Source organism: Dipodomys spectabilis, unplaced genomic scaffold (genome assembly GCF_019054845.1).
Source record: "Dipodomys spectabilis isolate Male_0828 unplaced genomic scaffold, ASM1905484v1 ptg000081l, whole genome shotgun sequence".
Lineage (NCBI taxonomy): Eukaryota > Metazoa > Chordata > Mammalia > Rodentia > Heteromyidae > Dipodomys > Dipodomys spectabilis.
Window position 1 is genome coordinate 14,838,349 of NW_024870758.1, and position 20,485 is coordinate 14,858,833.

General features: G+C 41.4%; 1 protein-coding gene across 1 annotated transcript in view; it reads left to right on the forward strand.

Moving 5' to 3' along the window:
* Kif5c (kinesin family member 5C) overlaps positions 1 to 20,485 on the forward strand; it is a 156,368-nt gene that overhangs the window by 111,571 nt on the left and 24,312 nt on the right. Inside the window, exons 13-21 of the mRNA XM_042683474.1 lie at positions 1,006 to 1,074; positions 3,062 to 3,268; positions 5,688 to 5,834; positions 10,790 to 10,978; positions 13,408 to 13,525; positions 16,413 to 16,489; positions 17,726 to 17,835; positions 19,787 to 19,888; positions 20,120 to 20,180. Of these exons, the coding sequence (XP_042539408.1) occupies positions 1,006 to 1,074; positions 3,062 to 3,268; positions 5,688 to 5,834; positions 10,790 to 10,978; positions 13,408 to 13,525; positions 16,413 to 16,489; positions 17,726 to 17,835; positions 19,787 to 19,888; positions 20,120 to 20,180 (1,080 nt within the window). The remainder of the gene's footprint in view (positions 1 to 1,005; positions 1,075 to 3,061; positions 3,269 to 5,687; positions 5,835 to 10,789; positions 10,979 to 13,407; positions 13,526 to 16,412; positions 16,490 to 17,725; positions 17,836 to 19,786; positions 19,889 to 20,119; positions 20,181 to 20,485) is intronic.

Below are 20,485 nucleotides of genomic sequence, written 5' to 3' on the forward strand. Positions count from 1 at the left end.
GCCGCGTTCTGACACATTCATTGGGTATTGTCCTGCCTGCGCTGTGGGTGGACCGTGCCTAGGGAGAGGCAGAGATGCTTGAGCCAGCAGTGAGAGGCAAGCAGTGAGTGTCCTTGCTTTTGTGGCAGCAACACCTAGTGGCAGAACATGGGAGGAGAGCGAATGGCCTGTCTCACGTCAGTGATAGCCTGGGAAGCAAGCCTTAATGCCTGTGTACCTCCAGCTGCCTTCAGGGCTTTTCAGATGGTTCAGAAAATTAGTTTCCAGTCAAGAGTGGCGGTCTGCTAATGCTTGTACATATTTTTTACTCACCGAAGTAAAAGCTTTGGAAAAATACTGGTCTTTCCTTTCTTGTCTCTCAGGAGGCACAGATCACTGGTTGCTGAGGTGTTTGACAAGGTTTGGGGCATGGATATCTTATAGTAAAGACGATGAAAGATTCACTCCTTTTTGTTTTGTTTGGCTTTGTCAATACTGGGGTTTGAACTGAGGGCCTGTGTACAGCCCTTCAGCTTTTTTGTTTTGTTTTGTTTTTGCTCAAGGCTGGGACTCTACCACTTGAGCCATGGCTTCACTTCAGGCTTTTTGGTGGTTAATTGGAGATAAGAGTATCATAGGCTCTATTGCTTGAGCTGGCTTTGAACCATAATCATCAGATCTCAACATCCTGAGTAGGTAGGCTTACTAATTTTGAATTAGGAATTTACTGTTAAAACTTTGCATAGAGAATGATATATACCAGTGTCCCAGCCCTAGGATTGATGAATAAACAGTACATAGGGGTGGATGTGTAGGGTATTGCAGTTCCCAGAATATCCAGAAGTTCCGTCTGCTGAAAAAGGTGAGTGAAGGCCCATTCTAACCAAACAATGTCTCAGAATTCCCACCATCTTATTAACAAGCGTATGGCTGGCAACTTGGTGCCCAGCTATTGTCGGGGAAACCAGGATATCAAAAATGACATAAGTAGCAAAAAAAAATTTTAAACATGATGTTTCCTTTCAGGATGATGAAATTAACCAGCAGAGCCAGCTGGCTGAAAAGCTAAAGCAACAGATGTTGGATCAGGATGAGGTAAAGAATGCAATAAATTCCTCTTTGCAAAGTATTTTTATTGCTCTTTGTTGTTGATGTTCATTCCAGAAATTTAATTTGTGAAGCATTTCTTCAAAACTCATTGAATCATGGAGAAATTTCTTGGTAGATTTCCTTTGAATGCCTGCTAAAAGCTGCTTTTGGCTGAATTTAGAAAATAAATGTCTGATTCTGTAGAGCTCTGGGGTTCTGAGAGTAAGTAGCTGCTTGAGAAGTTTAGTCCTAGACAGGCAGGGCAGTGGTTGGGCAAGGATGACTTTAAAAAAAAATTGTTATTGTAAAGGTGATCTACAGAGGGGTTATAGTTACTTGAGCCAGGTAGTGAGTACATTTCTTTTTTAACAATGTAACCTCTTCTCTCATTTTCTCCCAGCTTTTCCCTTCCCATCCACTCCCCCACAAACTGTATAGTTCATTTTTAACATAGTGTCTAGTGAGTATCATGGCCTCATTTGTTTACCCTTTGTTCTATCATTTTGGTGCTCCTCCTTACCCTCCCCTAGACAGATAAACTTATATACAAGACAAAAGGTATAGGAAGCAAAAACAGTGATAACAGAGGGGGAAAATGCCTCTTGTTTCCATTTCTTACATCATTTTATATATGATCATATGCACATAGCTATTGAGCCTTTGCGATCCTCTCCTAAGAATGAAGGATGACTCTCTTCTTGGAGCCAGCACTCTAAAGCCTGGTTATTTTAGGTTCTTTGCATATCAGGTGGCCCAGGTTTTGATGTAGACTATGTTCTCCTTTTATAAGGAAAAACAAAAACATATCTAACAAAGTTAGAAGGTTGAGGAGGGGGAAGAAAGAAGAAAAGAAGTCCTGGTGCCTTATTAGCATATATTTGGTAGTAAAACGGAGTCAAATCATCTCAGTCCCTCTCTAAGGGCATTCCATCCTGCAGTAAATGTCTTTATTGCACTGTTTTGCCAGGAGTTTTACAAACAGCAACCTAAGCAAAGGACAACCGGCCAGCCAGTCCATCACACATAGGTGATGAGTGGCTTCCTTGCCGAGGGTCACGTACACATTTCTTCCTTTTGTGCTTTAAGGTTCTTTCCCCCCACCTTCATTGCTAAAGTTCTATGGATTGGATCACATGATATGATCATGGCTTGGATTGATGTTCCCAGTTTCAGACAGATGTAACTGTTGCTATAGCCATTCTCTTCCTCTTTGTTCCTCTTCATCTCTCCAGTGTTAATGATTGTGGCTTCTGCTTAAGCTCTCCCCTTGGTAGGGAGGAAATCTATGCCATTGTAATCAAATGAACCCTATTTAATTGATTTCTACTTTAGCTAGAGTTGAGGTCCTCTGTTTGCTTAGCATTTCCTGTCCTCTACCTCCGTTCTGTTCCTTGCATCACTAACCTACTCTTCCTTGCATAGTAAAACTACCTGGGAAAACTTGTTACAGTGCATATTCTAATACTTTTCCCCGTTCATCGCAGGAAAATCAGAAAATAACAATAGAAATGAAGATAATGAAAGTATCCACAAGACTAGGCACTTACTTCTATCTAGTATTAATGTTTGGGGGAGATCTTTCTGTATACTCATGACACATGTTAAGAAATAATTGCCTTTTAAATACAATTTTGGTTGATTTTGAAATCTACATGCTTATAATGTGAAATCATGACATTTTTGAGCTATGTAAATATTCTCACAAAGCGTTTAGAAATGACTCCTTCATCTTTAAACATGTGGAAAATAGCCAACTAGCTAAATGGGCAGTTGTTTCTGATGTTTAGCTTATTCTTTGACATAAGCATCTTTACATTTAAAAATAAAAGGAAAAATACTTTTTAAAAAAATTGGCATCCATAACATACTGTGGCATTTCCTCTCATCCTGAGCTTTCCCGACTTGTTTCTTGATATGTGGTTGCAGAATTACTTTATATTGGGTAGAATACAGACCATAGATTCATAGATTCCATGCTGTCTCATTTCCCCAGCTTTTAGCTTCCACAAGAAGAGACTATGAGAAGATACAAGAGGAGCTGACACGTCTGCAGATTGAAAATGAGGCAGCCAAAGATGAGGTGAAAGAAGTTCTTCAGGCCCTGGAGGAGCTGGCTGTCAATTACGACCAGAAATCACAGGAAGTGGAAGACAAGACGAGAGCCAATGAGCAGCTGACAGATGAGCTGGCCCAGAAAACGGTTGGAGCATTTGTGGCTAGGGGAGGGACTTCATCCCTGTACTCTATATTGATGTTGACTTAGTGCTTATTCTGTGTTAGATGCATTCTCTGAGGCCACTTTGACAGTTGGAATACTGTCCACACATCATGGGACTTTATAGCATAACTGTTTTATATTCTGCCAATTTATAACATCAGCAGAATTTCTTTGTGCAGACTGGAGCCAGAAAAATCCTAAATTAAAAGTTTGACTTCGTAACTCCTAAGCTTTACTCAAGACATTTGAACTTCTTAAATACTCTATTAAAATGTCAATAACATGGTCCTTGCATGGTGTGAGGACCAGTAATGGTTTATGAAAAATATTTAACATAAACCTGTGTATAAGCTACAATATTTATGATCAATGAATAAGCCTCAAAGTGTTGTTACTAATAAGAGTGGAGAACCCACAGGAGGTATGGACTTCATTCTTCATGTTTCCACGATCCTAAGTGAAATCTCCTCCTTCACCCCAGCTTCTTGTCCTACTTCTTACCTTCAGGAGCCCGAGACTCTGCTCTCTCTTGTTTGCTGACCTGTATTAAGCCACTGCTTCAGTCTATACATTGATTTATTTTCAGATTTTTTTCCTTGTGGAAGATGCTGCAGGTTTTCCACGCTGAGCTAGCAGCAGGCTTTGGGCACAGTGGGCCTTTGGTGTAGATGGATGGTGGTAGGCAGTGGGTGGTGGAAAAGCTTGTGGCTCTAACTCACTACCTGTGGTACCTCTGAACAATGGACTGGTGTTATGGAATTGTGGCCAGTGTACCTTTTGGAAAATATTCAGTCCCATGCAAGGAGAAGAGCAGATGGTGAGGAAGGTGCTGATATGCTGGCTTTGGAGCAGAGAGGAAATGCTACTCCTTCTTGCACTCTGTTGAAAGGAGAAAGACCTTCCTGATGGCTTCCCAACATGGTGGCCTCCACTTCTGTAGCTTTTAAAAACAAAGTTCAGAAAGCAGTGACAGTGCCACACAAAACAAACCCCTCTCGAAAGTCACTTTGCAGAGAAGAACCCTTAGATTTTCCCTGTTTAGTGTTTCTCTCTTAACTAGTCTTTGGTACTAGTTTGTCACAAGTTCTGTAACCTTAAACGGGGCGCTGGTGGCTCACGCCTGTAATCCTAGCTACTCAGGAGGCTGAGATCTGAGGATCATGGTTCCAAGCCAGCCTGGGATAAAAGGCCCATGAGGCTCTTATCTCCAATAAAGTAGTCAAAGGAAACTGGAAGTGGAGTTGTGGTTCAAGTGGTAGAGCACTAGCTTTAAGCACAAAGAGACTCAGGGACAGCGTCCAGGCCCAGAATTCAAGCCTCAGGACCAGAAAAAAAAAATACAGTTCTTATTTCAGTCAAAACCAAGTATTATTCGAATCCTCTTTTTAGTCAGATGATTAAAAATACTCTAGTAAAACAGCTATTCATGGGAAAATTATATAAAGGTCTCTGAATTAACCTCCACAGTTTTAGGAGTAGGGGGATTTCTTCTTTGATTTTGAATTAATACTATGACACCAGAAGATAGTTGTTTATATGCAGTGTTAGTTACTCGGGAGGCAGAGGTAAGATATTGTGTTCTTTACCTGGTTTAGGCAAAAGTGGGAGACCTACTGGAAAAATAATGAAAGCAAAACAGATGGAGTTATGGATCAAATAATAGAGCACCTGAGTTCACTCTACTACTGCCAAAAAAACAAAATAACAACAGCAAAAGAAACCCTAAACAAACAAAAAACACCTTTTAGTAACATGTGGAAGATGGAGAATAGATGCCTTTTTAGTTTGGTAAGAGAATAGAATTTTTGGTATATAGTAAGGAGTCACCTATTGTTGAACTTACATAATCTGAAAAAGATGTTCAGTGTTTAATTCAGCTTCTCTGCAAAGATTAGAAGTCTTTCTAAGTTGTTTTTTAAATACATTAATGCTCCTCTGGACCATGTTTTTCAGACCCAGCTATTATTGTGAAGTAGGTGTGAATTTGGAAGTGGCCCAAGGATTGAGTTTGCTTGAGTGGAGGTGGACTGGCTAGTAGGCAGTTCAGGCCTTGAACTAAAGGAGGTGCATCTAGGGGTAGGAAGATATGACTAAATGTTATAACCTCAGGGACCCCAGTTTTTGTTTTCTTTTTAATAATGTCACTGACTTGGAAGTTGGCAGCTGAGTTGTAAACATGTAACATATTATGCTGTACAATTTAATTTGTAGATATGAAGTCCCTCTTCTTTTTATTAGACAATGCAATCTTATACTCCACTTTGCCTTAAAAGTCCTTCTAGTTGAAATCACAAGAAATGATACAACTCCATCCCACATGAAGCCGGTACTCTTTGCAATGCTGCATGTACGACATTGATTTGTAATCCTTTTTAATGTGTGGTTGAAATTTGTTTTTCAGACGACATTAACAACCACACAGAGAGAGCTGAGCCAGCTACAAGAGCTTAGCAACCACCAGAAGAAGAGGGCGACTGAAATCCTAAACTTGCTGTTGAAAGATCTGGGGGAGATAGGTGGGATTATTGGCACCAATGATGTGAAGACTGTAAGCCACCGTTTTTTCATCTCTGTACTCATTCTTATTGTGGTATGATTCTAAGTTAGCAAGCTCTGCTTTTAATCTGTTCTCAGCCTCCCATGCTTAGCAATGTGCTGTGCCTCTGCCTGGTGCTAGGAAATATTTGAATCAGTGAAAAAAAAGGGCTGGCAGAATGCAGGGTAATTGTCAGGGTGAGGAGAGGAAAAAAAAATCTGCCTTTCAGATCTTGAGAATGTCTTCAAATCTTGGTTGGCTGTGTATAGATTGGTTTAGACTTGCCAGTGTCATAGAAGTTTGCGTTTGGATAGCCGGAGCAACAGTTCTAGGCTCAGAAATGTTTTCCATTTTCTATAAAAAACCAATTCAGTGAGACTTCCCCAGTCAGGCTGTAGAATAAGATTTTGACAGCAACTGAAGACATAAAACCACATTTAATCTTCTACAGCCTAAGAAGTTGGAATCTTGTTAGTCTGATGTGCATTACCTGGGAGTTTATTGGCAATACCAGCTCTGAGGCTGTATCTTAGATGGATTGATCACTGTCATCTTCACAAGATTCCCCAGGGTGATTCTCATGCTGGTGAACGTTTAGGTAGAGAATGCAAGAGACCTGGCCTTTCTTTCTTTTTCCTTTCTGTTAGCTTCAGCCTATTTTTATTTTCGTTTCATTGGGATTTGGCCTCCTGGTAGCAAAATAGCTACTGTTATCACAAACCATCACATCTCGAAGCAACCACACCCAAAGCGGAATGGGCTGAAGAAGCCGACTATTATCCAGGAGAGCAGTACATCTCCGGAGTCTCTAGGGTACATCTCCTACATTACATGATTGGCCTGCAGTGGGTCACATCACTGCTTCAAACGACAAGAAAAGCTGGGAAAGCAAAGGAGAATAGGATTAATTATAATTGGCATAAGCCAATCATGATCAATGCCTGATAAATAATACACACTGATGCTCCTGAAAACAAGGGGGGGGGGGATGGGGGGGGGAATAAAGCTGATCTGAAGATGAGAATAGAGAGCAAAGAGAAGGAAAATGTTAGCAACTAATCATTTGATAATTGGTCACAATATAGAGATACTGTTGCCATTAACTTGTTAAATATGTTAGGGACTTTTTTAAACCAGCTTTATTGAGGTAGAAATTATATATATACATATACATACATATATATATATATATATATATATATATTAAATGTACTATACTCAGTGTGCAGTTTGAGAAGTTTTGATTTGTGTACATCATGAAACCATCTCCACCCTAAGACAATGAACGCAGGCACCGTCGGCCTTCAGTGCATGCAGGACTGCTTTTGGTTACTATCTCTGTGATCAGAACTGTCTGCCAATACCACAATGTTTTGATGACCATAGCTCTATAATAGTGCAGTACTTCCTACAGAGTAGTCATTGGTAAATGTGTGTTGACTTAATGGAGCCAGGGAATTATATTACATTGTTTTATTTCTATCTCATGAATCCCCCAAACTGAATTTTTTTAGTTTGGCCATTTTACCTTTAAAAGGCTGAATTGTATATTCATCTGTTTCGTGGGAACACCCAGGCTGTGAGGTGGGATTGCTAAATGCAGGAAAAGGCTTCCAAGATTAGGCAGGCTTCCATTTATAGACTCTTACGTCTGGGCCACAGAGAGCTACCCTGGAATGGTATCAACCAATCTAGGAGTTCTTGTAAACATAATTATTTGTTCATGAAACCTCTGTAGTAACTGAATATTTCATGAATCTTTGTGAATGAAATCATTTTTAGCACAGATTTCTCTGGTATTATAGGGTTAAGCCTGTTAAGTTCCAGTTTGGTGATTTTATATTTGAGGATTTAATTTTTCGAGCCATATGCTGGTGTTGAGCAATAAAATCCCAACATCGGGTTGATTAAATGGCCCTCACAATGTGAAGGTGGAGTTGATTTATGGAAGTTGGCGCCTGCTCCTGATAATGGTGAGGGAAGGTATTTTTATGCTAAGTTCTAAAATAGAGCTGATGAAAATGCTAATGAAATCAGAGTGTCTTAGTGCCTTTGCCTCAAAAGGCATCCCTACCTTTGGGAATCTGGAGTATGATTGAGATTATTTTTAAGTACGCAATTGGATGCCTCTGAGATTATTTTTGGATTCCAGACATTGGCTGTTCTACTTAATTTCATTGATAACCCTGTTCATAATCATTCTCTTCTCCCTCCCCCTCCCCACCCCCACTTAGGATTTAATCCTCAGAGCAGTGGGAGCTTAATGAAAATCTATGTATCTTTGGACTGTATGTTCCTAATTTGTAAAATGAAAAGAATGAATCCAGATAATCTCACTTGTTAGGTTGGAAATAATGTGACTTCTGTACCTATTAGGTTCATCATGATAGCTACAGCTACTTTTCTTAATGGCTATGACTATCCATTGATATGGTAGTTATTTTGATATAAGAAAATGAACAGATGAATAAGGTCTGTTTAGTGATCTTGAAGTTTCGTTTCTAAAATTCTATTCAGTTCTCACATGTCTCTCCTGGTCCACAGTTCCAGAATATAGCATACTTGCACAGCCAGGAAACCAAAAAATACATACTTCCTGAGCTCAGTCTTGTCTTGGAACCTTTCCAGAGTCCAGACAGTGTTTTGTCTAATAATCAGAACAAGATAACTCAGCAGACACAAGATAGATGAGTCCAGTGTTAACTTTATTAAGGTGCCATCCCTTTTCATTTCATTTATCAGGATCCCTAGGCATGCTTTAGAACAAAGATGTTCAAGAGTCTGAACACAAACCCAACAGGGTTGAGATAATATCTGCAATTATTATGTTTCAATTCAAAAGAATAATAAATTAAAAAATACAGTTGAGGCAGAGTATATGAAATGTATTGACTTGGCTATCTACTTTTATTTTGCCCCTCGGGACTTCCTTTCATCCTACTCTGACTTTTAAGACTTTTACAATAGCCATTCTTTTTGGAATAACTGTCCTGGAAACTGTTGAACATAAAATGTCAAAATATATGAGTTGCAGGGGCAAGAATTGTCACAGTTAAGGAAACATTTGTTTGGGGTGTTGATTATTTTTTTCCCATCAAGCACAGGCTTAAAATCTTTTACATCTCTCAGGGCAAAAGTTGGCTTAGAGTTTGGAGGAAGAACTGCTTAGCTCTCACTTTGTAGGGAGCCCAGACAGACCAGACACAAACATACACAATTACTCTTTCACAACTTGCTTGGGTCTGGGCACAGAAGATGATGGAGAAAACAGTTCTGCCATGTTCCTGAGCTATTGGCCCTGTAGTGTTTTCCCACTCGGAGCTGTGAGTTCCACATGAAAGACATGGATATTCTTTACTTATTTTCTTTCTTCTTTTCTCCTTTCCTTTTTCCTCTCTTCTCTTTTCGTCCTCCCTTCCCCCCTTTTTTTTCTATTCTGACCTTGAACTTGAGATCCTCTGTCTCAGCTTTCCAAGCGCTGGGACTACAGACTTCACTACCCTGGTCAGATGATGTTCTTTATCTTTCTTTAGATATATGGGACAGACTTCGTCAGACTTAGGAAGATACTTTCTTACTCTATTTCATTCTGGGCCTGTTGGCAGAACAAAAGTGAATGTAAATGCTTGCAGACTTCTCTCAACCAGTGTCTCCGTGCCACTGAATTTATAAAAAGAATGTAATGATAGTCCATGTTGGTAGGTAAAGCTTTAGCACTCAGAAATACAACTACCTTAGCAGGCATCCCTAAGGATAGAGTTATGTGACACTTGTAGATTTTCTAGTTGTTAACTTAGGCTTTGCTTTGTTCTGATTGCTGTTGGAGTCATTATTAATAAATACTGCTGAATTATTGTAAGAGGATCAACGCTACATTTATTATGTTAAAGTACTTGGCACTGTCAAGTATACTTCAAACTTGCTACCGGTTTTCAGGAATGATACTTGATTTCATTTTTCTCAGCTCTCAAAAGTCTATTGAACAAAAATGGCTACGTGAGTTAATGACAGCAGTAATGAGACAGGTGGGCAGTGCAACTATACTGTGGACTGTTGAAAGCCATAGAGTCATTGTCTTGAATCTACGGAAAACAGGTGTTTATGGCTACATTCTAAACAGGCTTCTTGTTTTCTTATGCGGTGTTAGGCTGCCCTCTGCTGGCTAAATGTAGTATACATACATGGCTTCTTATTTGGTCCATTGCTTGTCTGGACCATATTTGCATCTTAGCATAATGAGTTTCCTTCCCAAATATTTGGCATCGGTTTTTGTGACCACTGGAACTATAAATTGTAAAACCAAATATATATTATGCAGGAATTCTGACTGTCAGGATCTTCCTCTTCTAAAGGTCAGTTTGGATTGTTGATTTCAGGTCTTAAATCATGCTTGGAAAGAAATGCAAAGGCAAGGAAACAATGGATTTGAAAGGAAGGATACATTCATATGCATTAGATTAGTATTTCTTCTTTCACTTACTGCATATAGAAACATTCAAGGCATAAGATTGCTTTTCTATCTGAGTTAGCATACTAGAGAATGTAATTGAAGTTTTGATTTGTTTTTATAGAGATTAAGAGTCACCCATAGTATTATTTGGCCTTGTTATTATAGAGGCAAAGGGTTTAAGATAATGATTGTTTCTGAAGTTGTTTCCTTTAAAAAATTCTTCACTATATTTTCCCCCCATGTCCTGTTCCCTCCCCCACCCCAAAAAAAAACAATTGCAATGAGAAGCCTAGTTTAATTGATGATTAAATTGGGTAAAGTTTTATAATTGGAAGTTTCGCCTTCACCTGTGTTTTCAGAGAACTTGGGGTCAAGTCCATCATACTTTTCATAGGTCCAATGATGAGATTCTTAACTTGAAATCTTGGATATCTGGAGGCTCTGCAGTCAGGCTTCAGAGGCTCTGTGAAGCTCTGGAAATTGTAGGTGACAGATGTGTGTTCCCTCTTGTGCTCAGTTGGCAGATGTGAATGGAGTCATTGAGGAGGAGTTCACCATGGCCCGTCTGTACATCAGCAAGATGAAGTCAGAGGTCAAGTCCTTGGTGAACCGCAGCAAGCAGCTCGAGAGTGCCCAGATGGATTCCAACAGGAAGATGAACGCCAGTGAGCGGGAGCTGGCAGCATGCCAGCTGCTCATCTCCCAGGTGGGTCACCTTTCCCTCCTCACTCACACTGTGTTCTCTTGAGTTCTGCTTCCTCTGTGAGCCCTTACTGGTACTGCAGGAGTAGTTTATGCATTTTTATTGCCTCCTGAAGCATAGACTAGGATTGTTCCTTTGCTGTTTTTATTTTGAGACAAGGTGTTACTGTGTAGCCCACACTAGCCTAGAACTTATCACCTTCCTGCCTCGGCCCTCTGGCATTATAGAGTTGTGCTACCGTGCCTGAGTTGCCCAGATTTATTCTTAAGGCAATATTATGCTAGGTGAATGCTAGAAATTTTTCTAGGTCCCTTCTTTGTCTTCTTTTTTTAAAAATAGGATGTGGCTATATATCTCTATTTACATTGGGTAGAATCTCCAAAATACTTTATCATCTATGCTAACGTACCTTCATATTTAATCTCTACCACAAGTACAATTTAAGATGGGAAAATAGAAACCATTGCTGCTGCTGCTGCTACCATTACTAATAGTAGCAGCAGGTAATACTTTATTGAGTGCTTGCCATGTACCATACACTGTGTTAAACACTTTATATGCATTTTCTCACTTGGTCCTAAATAGACCCTGGCAAGCATGTTTTATTTTTGTTTCTCTTTGCCAGATTAGGAAACTGAAACTGAGGTTAAATATTTGTTCAGATACATACAGTCAATGAGTGGTGATAGAGCTGAGACATAGACCAAAGTCAGGATGAGCCCAAAGCCCATGTCTCCATGGGACTTTCAAGCCCAAGAGAAGGTTTCATGTCAGCAAAGCTACTCACTCTTCTTCCCAAGGGAATGGCAGTTTTATTTCACTAAGATAGTTTCAGTAGACAGGCACCCCATTTCTTGGGTGGTTATTGATACCTGAGCTTGCTGCATAAGTTTGAGGTTTTTTTGTGAGTGTTCTAATTGAGTGCTGTTCACTGCCTTATGCCAGACATGAAAAGCAGCTTAAGTTGCTTGGAGAAAACAGATACCAGCATGGATTGGGGTGTCAAACAATACAAGAGACAGACAAAAACGTATTTCCTTCAATCATGCCTTTAAGCACAGTAATAAGTAATCATGGAAACATCTCCAATCTGATTGTCTAACATGGATCCAGCAGGTTCCATTTTATATTTAACATAATAAACAAGAATGTATCGAAGGGACTGTTCACTACTGGGTTGTGACAGTGAAGTTGATAAACCTGTATGGTTGCTAAAAACATAGTTGGCTCAACCCTTTTGGAAAAATTGCAAATACAAAACCATAGACATATAAGCATGTTGTGGTCCAATTATTTCTCTCATTCTATTCTCTTCATACTGTCCTTTTATTGGTAATGAGATGGAAATTTTTATATGTCAGTTAAAAATGTTAAAAGCTGAGTTCAAATCCCATGGCTAACAACAAAAAAAGAAAAAAATGTTAAAAGCTTTGGCATAATATGTTGACTAGTATTACTTTACATTAAAATCAAATAAATTACCCAAATATCTATTGCTAGACTAATGAAAAAGTTTTGTGGAAGAATATTATGCACGTCTTTAAAAATCCATGCTAGCCACTTGGAAAGTATAGTTATATTGAGTTAAGGGAAAATGAAAACACTGAGTTATGTCTGTGCCGTGCTGTATGCCTTGTAAAATGTCCTATAGCTATATAGGGAATATAGGGGCAAGGGTTAGTAAGTTAGAGGGCCTTGTGGATGACATTTATACCACCTTTTCTGAATTTTTATAACTTACTATCTGATCATTATATATTATCATTTATAAGAAGGCATTTTTATAATTTATAAAAGTCTAAAAGGGAAATGATAATCATTAGGAAACAATGTACCTCAAATCCGATTTTTAGATGACCTCTGACACAATAGTGTGAGTCTTGAGCAGTCCCACCCCTAACCATTGGGGGCCAAGGTCAGGATATGAGTGGAAGCCCTGTGGCCTTCAGCCCGGCATCCTCTCTCTCTAACAGGATGCACCAGCTCCTCGACTAAGTCCCTTCTGCAGCTCTGTGAACTGGTGTGTGATCATTGCAAGGGAACTTTGGGCTTTGATGTTGGGGATTGAACTCGAGGCTTTGCATGTATTAGGCAGGTGATCTACCACTGGGCTCTCACCCCAGCCCTCTGGCACACTGTGAGGAAGGCAACCAGCATGGGTATTGATCTCCACACTCTGAATGATAAAGGAGGGACATGGCCATTAGCAGAAGCTGTGGAGAATGAATCAGAGAAGCATGTGGAAGAAAGACAGGACTGTCTTACCTCTCAATTCTAAATCCCAGGCAAAGGGCAGAATATGCACCATTTGGTATTAGTCCTGAGGAAAAGGTGTGATCTGTTGGGTTTTCCTATTGGACTGTCCAAGGCAAGCCTAGGTGACCACTTGCCAGGCATTCACTCTTCCTTCTGATCTGTTTTCTTGTTCAAAGCATGAGGCCAAGATTAAATCTCTGACAGACTACATGCAGAACATGGAGCAGAAGAGGAGGCAGCTGGAAGAGTCCCAGGACTCACTCAGTGAAGAGCTGGCCAAGCTCCGAGCCCAGGGTAAATATTGACTACTTTGCAGGTGTCAAGTGCTTTGTCTAAGTCAGGCAGTCTCAAGTTGGCTGGAGTCCTAATGTTTAGTTTTTGTTCAATTAAAGCACTTTTAAGAGAACAATAGCATAACCGAAACAGATAAGAGAAAAAAATGGAGAAAACTTAGGTAGTTCTCCTCTCCACAGTGAGTCTACCTATATTTCCATTTTCTCTTGGTCTACCTTGCTGCCCAGGCCAGAATCCTCCCCTCCAGCCAACCAACTGCCCAGTGCTCTCTGGTCTCTATACAGGGAAATAAAGATTGTAGCTATGTCCATCTGCAAAGGGCTTCACTCTCAGCTACTGTGCTGCATCCTGAGGGATGACTTTAAAATTGAAATCGATCTTGTGCTAGAACTCATGTATCTCTCCTTACCTTGCAGTTCTGCTGCTTTTAAAAGAATGTTTGATTTCCCATCCTAGTCTACCTGCTTGAAACAAACTTTTCCCTTTGACAAGTAGTACCAGAAATGTAGGGAAAACTTTATAAATAAATACAAGTGGAAACTCATAAACTAGAATAGAAATCCATAAACTAGAACAGAATTAAGAAAGTGCATCATAGTCAGGTACCTCTGTAATCCTAGCTACTCAGGAGGCTGAGATTTGAAGATCGCTGTCATGAGACTCTATCTCCAAGTAACCATAAAAAAAAAATGGAAGTGGTGCTATGGCTCAAACTGGTAGAGTTTTAGTAGTAGAGTGATAGAGTGCTGAGGCCCTGAGTTCAACCAACAAAAGCAACATCAACAAAAAAGAAAGTGAATTGTGCAATGTGAGACTAAACACACTTTGCAGGTTGCAATGAAAAATTATTTGCCACTAAGGGTTGGTTGCTCAGACCTGTAATTCTAGGTACTAAGGAGGCTGAGATCTGAGATCTGAAGCCAACCTAGGAAGGAAGTTTGTGAGATTCTCATCAACAATTAGCCCGCCACCCCTCCCCCCCACCAAAAAAAAGCAAAAAGCTGAAAGTGGAGCTGTAACTAAAGTGGTCTAGATCCTAAGTTCAAGCCCCAATACTGGTACACACACACACACACACACACACACACACTGACAATTATTACCCTTTTTGGAAAGAAATCTGAATAACTATACCACTTTTATACCATCTTACCCTCAAATACTCATTTTAGATAAAAGATAAACCACATGGCCTGGTGCTGGTGACTCACACCTGTAATAATAGCTATCCATGAGTCTGAGATCTGAGGATCCTGGTTTGAACTCTGTCTGGGCAGAAAAGTTTTTGGACTCTAATTAACCAGCAAAATGCCAGAACAGGAAGTATGAGTGAGAAGCTCAAGAGGTAGAGTGCCAGCCTTGAGTAGAAAAAGCCAAGTGTGTGTGTGCCAGTGCATGTGCACACACACACACACACAACCACAAAGAATAGAAAAGCAAACCATTTTAATAGTTAAATAACCCCTGCAAAAGAACTTTTTTTTCCACAGAGGAGATGAAAGTAATGAAAGTGTGGAGAAAGACTCATGATACAATGTTGGTGATGATTGCAACGAAGAATTGTATATTTATTGTGGTTATAACTATTATAATAAGTAGATTATTCCATCCTTAAAAATTACTATTTAAAATCAAAAATGATTTTGATAGTGTGTTAGGACAGTCAACGAGGTTATCTTTTTTCATTCCCTTTGTGATTTTACCATTATTTGTGCAGTAAATATATGTTGTTTCAAAAGCAAAGACAAACTAAAAGAGAGCATACTCCCTTTATAGTAACTTGGTACCATTTTCATTATGTGGGAAAGAATAGAGTGTACCACCAAAATCTGGCCCTGGGAAATAGCTTTTTTAAAAATGTTTTTATTGTGAAAATATTGTACAGAGGGGTTACAGTTACATGAGCAAGGTAATAAGTATATTTCTTATCCAGCATTGTTGCCTCCTCTTTTGTTTTCTCCCTACCATCCCTTCCCTCCCACCTCCTCAACTACATCCCCCCCCCACACACCTAAATTGTAAAGTTTGTTTTTCAACATAGCATCTTGAACATCTCACTGTTGCAATGGGTCCACCTGTATCCCTATTTAAACATTTTGTTTTTTAGGAAATCGTTTTTTTCCCTCTTGTACATGGTTCCTGCAGTAATGGCACCGCCACCTGCAGTGAGGCCACTGAATAGAAATAAAACAGACTTGAAAGGAAGTGGAACTGGCCAGAGAGGAATCATCAATTAAATGTCACTGATTTGAACCTGCTTACTCCCCCCCCCCCCCCCCTCCTCAACTCAGGCTGCCTATACCACACACTCATGACCATTCCTGAGACAGGACTGCGGGCACCTGCCAGCCCTGCTCCACACGGGCCCCCTGGTGGACCTGGTATTTCCCTTGTTCTCATCCTTAGATTGTGGTCCTGCTCCAGATTCTTAGAAAATAAACAGCTTACCCCTTACCCATACCCATAGGAGATAAATGAGCACTTTCTAGAACTCTCCCAGGTGCATGAGCCCAAACACTACCTTGCATTCACAGGGTGCCTTTTGATCTGCAAGGCATTGCTTACGTCATGTCCTCACAAAGGACAGGTGGGAAATAAGTTCCTAAGGTGTCAGGTGATTAGCGCCTGGACGAGGACTTGGAGTGGGTGGGCTGTCTCCACCTAGCACGGTCTCCCTGCTAGCACGGTCTCAGGGCTGTGGTCCAGATGACCCTTGGAGGCCCTTTTCTTCATGTTGTGGTTGTCATTGGTGTTATCAGCTGATGTCTCTCCCTATTATCGTTTTTTTTCTTGCCTGTTTTTTTTCTTTCAGTTTTTTTGGGAGGAGGGGGAAAAGGGGTGAGTCCTACCAGCTAAATCATAAATCATCATTTATAATTCAAAACAGAAAAAATGCACGAAGTCAGTTTCCAGGATAAGGAAAAGGAACATCTCACGCGGCTGCAGGATGCCGAGGAAATGAAGGTGTGTATTTAATCACTCCTTCCTCCAAGTCCAGCACGTGTTCAATGCATTGAAATCCGCCTTTAAAACAATCTGCCTTCTACAAGATTTGTGTATGGCAGTGTAGGGAGAGGAAGATAGGAGAGACCACTGCTAGGCTTCAGAGCAGATCTCAAAGTGTGGCTGGGCATAGACATAAAATGAAGAGAGGACTGTACAGGATGTCACAGCTAATGGCACCTTTCCCAGTCTTGATGAAGAGGAAGAGTAACACCTCTAATCACCGCCCAAGCCAGTGATTACACATAGCTGCATTCTCAGGAGAGGTTTAACTTTGGTGGAAATGTTTTCTCTTCCTGGAATTGGAAGAAACCTTTTTCCTTCACTCTGTGAACAAGGAACAGTTCATATTTGAGTTTCTACTTTAAACGCACAGATATTTGTTGCTTACAAATAGACAGTGCAGGAAAAGTGACTTGGAAATAAAATGTGTAGGGGAATAGCATGAGCTGTATGCAAAGACTAGGGGCTGGAAGCTGGTGGCTCATGCCTGCAATCCTAGCTGCTCAGGAGGCTGAGATCTAAGGATTACATGAAAAAACAGCCTGGGCAAGAAAGTCCATGAACTCTTACCTCCAGTTAGCCACCAGAAAGACTGGAAGTGGACTGTGGCTCAAAGTGATAGAGCTTAGAGACAGCGTCTAGACCCTGAGTTCAAGCCCTATGATTGACAGAAAAAGAGACAAGGGATTTGTATTCACTTTTGTTAGATTGTGACCCTCATTTGGCAAAATCCGCACAGTTAAAGCTTGACCCACATGTGCCTTTGTTCTAGCCAACAGAACGCACAGGTCCTCTCATTTCAGAGTACTTAGAAAGTCATCTCGCATCTGCAGTGGGCAGGGTAGGAGCGTATGTCAATTGAAAAGATGAGAAAGTGAGGTCACATAGATTATGCATCTGTGTGAGGTCACTCGGATAGTAAGAGGCGCATCTCTGCGAGGTGACCAGTCACAGACTAACTTTCTATTTAATCGGTAAACTGATTTGTTCCTAGGGACCAAGTTGATTTTAGAACAGATTCTCAGGTTTCATTGTGCCAGTAAGGCAGGCCTGGGTGCTGGGGCATGAGAGCCAGAAACACCCTTAATTTGGGGATCTGACATCTGAGGGAGGTAGGCCTGGATCCAGGGCTTGTCACTGAGTGGGCTGGGTGCCAACGAGTGGATGACACATTTCTCCTGGCCTGGCTCACAGAAGGCACTAGAGCAACAGATGGAGAGTCACCGGGAAGCTCACCAGAAGCAGCTGTCCAGACTTCGAGACGAAATTGAAGAGAAGCAGAAAATCATTGATGAGATTCGGGAGTAAGTTGGCTGGGGGCTTGTGGGAAATGGGGGTGGACATGGCTCAGTCTTCTTGGGCCAGTCTGGAAGGATGTGGCTTTTAGCCAAGGGCCCTTGTCTCCTCGTCCCATAGGCTCTAGAGCGCTCTCCACCCTGGTGAGCTGAGGGCTGGGCATGCTGCTTCTGAGTTCTGTTCTCCCATCTGGAGCCTGGCCTCCTGGAGCTCTAATGCTGCAGGTGGCAGCCAAGCCCAGCTGCCCTTCCTCAACACCCCTCCCTCCTCATCCTGGGGCAAGCTCACTCCACGGGTGACTCAGCTGGGCAGACAGGTGCCCCAGGAGTGGGGAGATGGTCTGTATGCAAGTATAAGAGAAAAAAAAAATTCCTACGTTGGGCTATCAGATCTGACCCTATCAGGAGTTCTAATAGGTTAATAAGCGCTCTGGAGAAGGTAGTTGCCACCTGGCATTGTCTCCCCAGCCCAGTTGCTCCCTGTACAACTACACAAGTGTCCTCAGGGACCCATGCTGTCATAGTTCTCTGTTTGTGAAGATGTTGGCAGCCTGTGGCACTGCTGCCAGGGCTGCTGCTGTTGCAGTTTAACTCAGAGCTGTTGGGGAGCCCCTGCTTCTTCCTCACGGCCCCCTCATTGACAACACAAAAGCTTCCTTTCTGGTCTTCTCCTGTGGGTGCTTCATGTTTTTGCATAATGGATCCCTTGACACTCTGAACAGAAAAATATTTTTAAGTGCTCTGGCGTGAGGTGGGGGGGTGGCATAGGAGAAAACAACAGAGTTTGTTACAGAGAAGCCCATTCAATTGCAATGTAGTTTCTATCCATTATGCTCAAATTGAGTACCCCCCCCCCCCCGCTCCCCCACTAAACCAGAGTTCCTACCCCTTTCATTTCTATCGAAGATGAAGAAGCAGATTTCTATATGGGAAGTAAAGTTATTTACTTAGGGTCACATTGCTAAAGAGGAATTAGACTAGAGTTAAGAGCTTAATTCTCTGGACTACTGATCCGAATCTCTTCTCAAAGTAAGTGAGCTGCTCCCACGGTGCATTTGCATTTTAAGAGGAGAGCCATGTGGCAGGATGGGCTCCTTGCACCTAAGAAAAGCATTTACCATCTTCTGGACCCTTCTTCTGGACCCTCCCCCGTGCTATCACTGGCTTTGTGCTTCTCTCCTGGTCACTATTCTACTCAGCCACACTCAGAAGATTCAGATGTCGGAGCCAGGAAGAAGGATGGAAGGAAGGAGAGAAAGGGAGGGTTTGTGAGACAGTTGGTGGTGGAGTCGCATCTTCGGAGCTTGGGCCTTTCCAGTAGATTCCCGGCTTTCATTCATGTAACATACACATTGGTCCTTATAGTCATTTAGGCATGGGTATGCAAAAGACTTTATAAATACTGATATAAATGTTGACCAAATGCCCCAGATGATGAGTTTCTGTTTGTAACGAAGCCAGGACTCTCTACTCTTCCTAATTCCTTTCTCTGAATGCCTCCAGGAAGTGGGAACTGTCCCTGTGTGAGCTAGGCCTTTGGACCTGGGAGATAGCTTCTCAACATCTTAACTACAGAGGAAGGGATGGCCAAATAAGGTTACCTGAGTAAGAGCCTGCCCCACTCTGCTGAGGAGGCAGAATTTCTCAAAGGGGGCTGACTGTTTTAAAACATCAGCCCTTTTCTAAGGTCATTATTTTCCCCTGAAGCTCTTGCACAAAAGCAACCTATAAATACATCCTCAAAGCCTTTGCTTCATGCATCTTAGATGCTTCCCAGAAATTAGTTTTCTCCTGGGCAGGGAAGAAGCTGTGAGGTTGTTCTCTGATCCTTCAGAATCCTCCAGAATTGCTGCTTTTATTGCACAGAACTAATGGGGCTGGAAGAGAACCATGGTTTTAGGTGGATGACTCAGAATTTCAGGCTGATTTGGAATATATTGCTTTTTCCTCTCAATTTCAGTTTGAATCAGAAGCTGCAACTGGAACAGGAGAAGCTGAGTTCTGATTATAACAAGCTGAAAATAGAGGACCAAGAGAGAGAAATGAAGCTGGAAAAGCTCTTGTGAGTGCACTTGAAATATTTCCTGATTCCTCTCACCACTGGGAAGTCTTTGAAAACCCTGCTTTTGTTCATTCCTAGATATTCTGGTTAGATTAGGTTTATTTCAAAGCAGACCATGGCTATTTGTGTGCTTGTGAGTTTGCTTTGTTGATTTATCCATAAGCGCAAATAGTGTCTGCCTAGTTCTAATTCCCTGATGGTGGCTTACGATTCCATTTATTTTTTTCTCAGATTGCTCAATGATAAAAGGGAACAAGCAAGAGAGGATCTTAAGGGGCTGGAGGAGACAGTGGTGAGTCGAGACATTTTTCCAACTCATTTCATCTGTTGAAGTGTTTATTCTACACATGTTATCAGTATGTTCCGTCTCCTGGCCTTGTGCTTGCTAGACAGGTGCTCTATCACTTTTTTGAGATAGGGTCTCCAGCTAACTGCCCATCTATCTACCGCTACCTCCTGCGTGGCTGAGATGACAGGCCTGAAACACCTTGCCCAGCTTCCTGGGTACCTTTTTTTTTTGGCTGGTCATGGGGCCTGAACTCTGGGCCTGGGCTCTGTCCCTCAGCTCTTCAGCTTAAGGCTAGCACTCTACCTCTT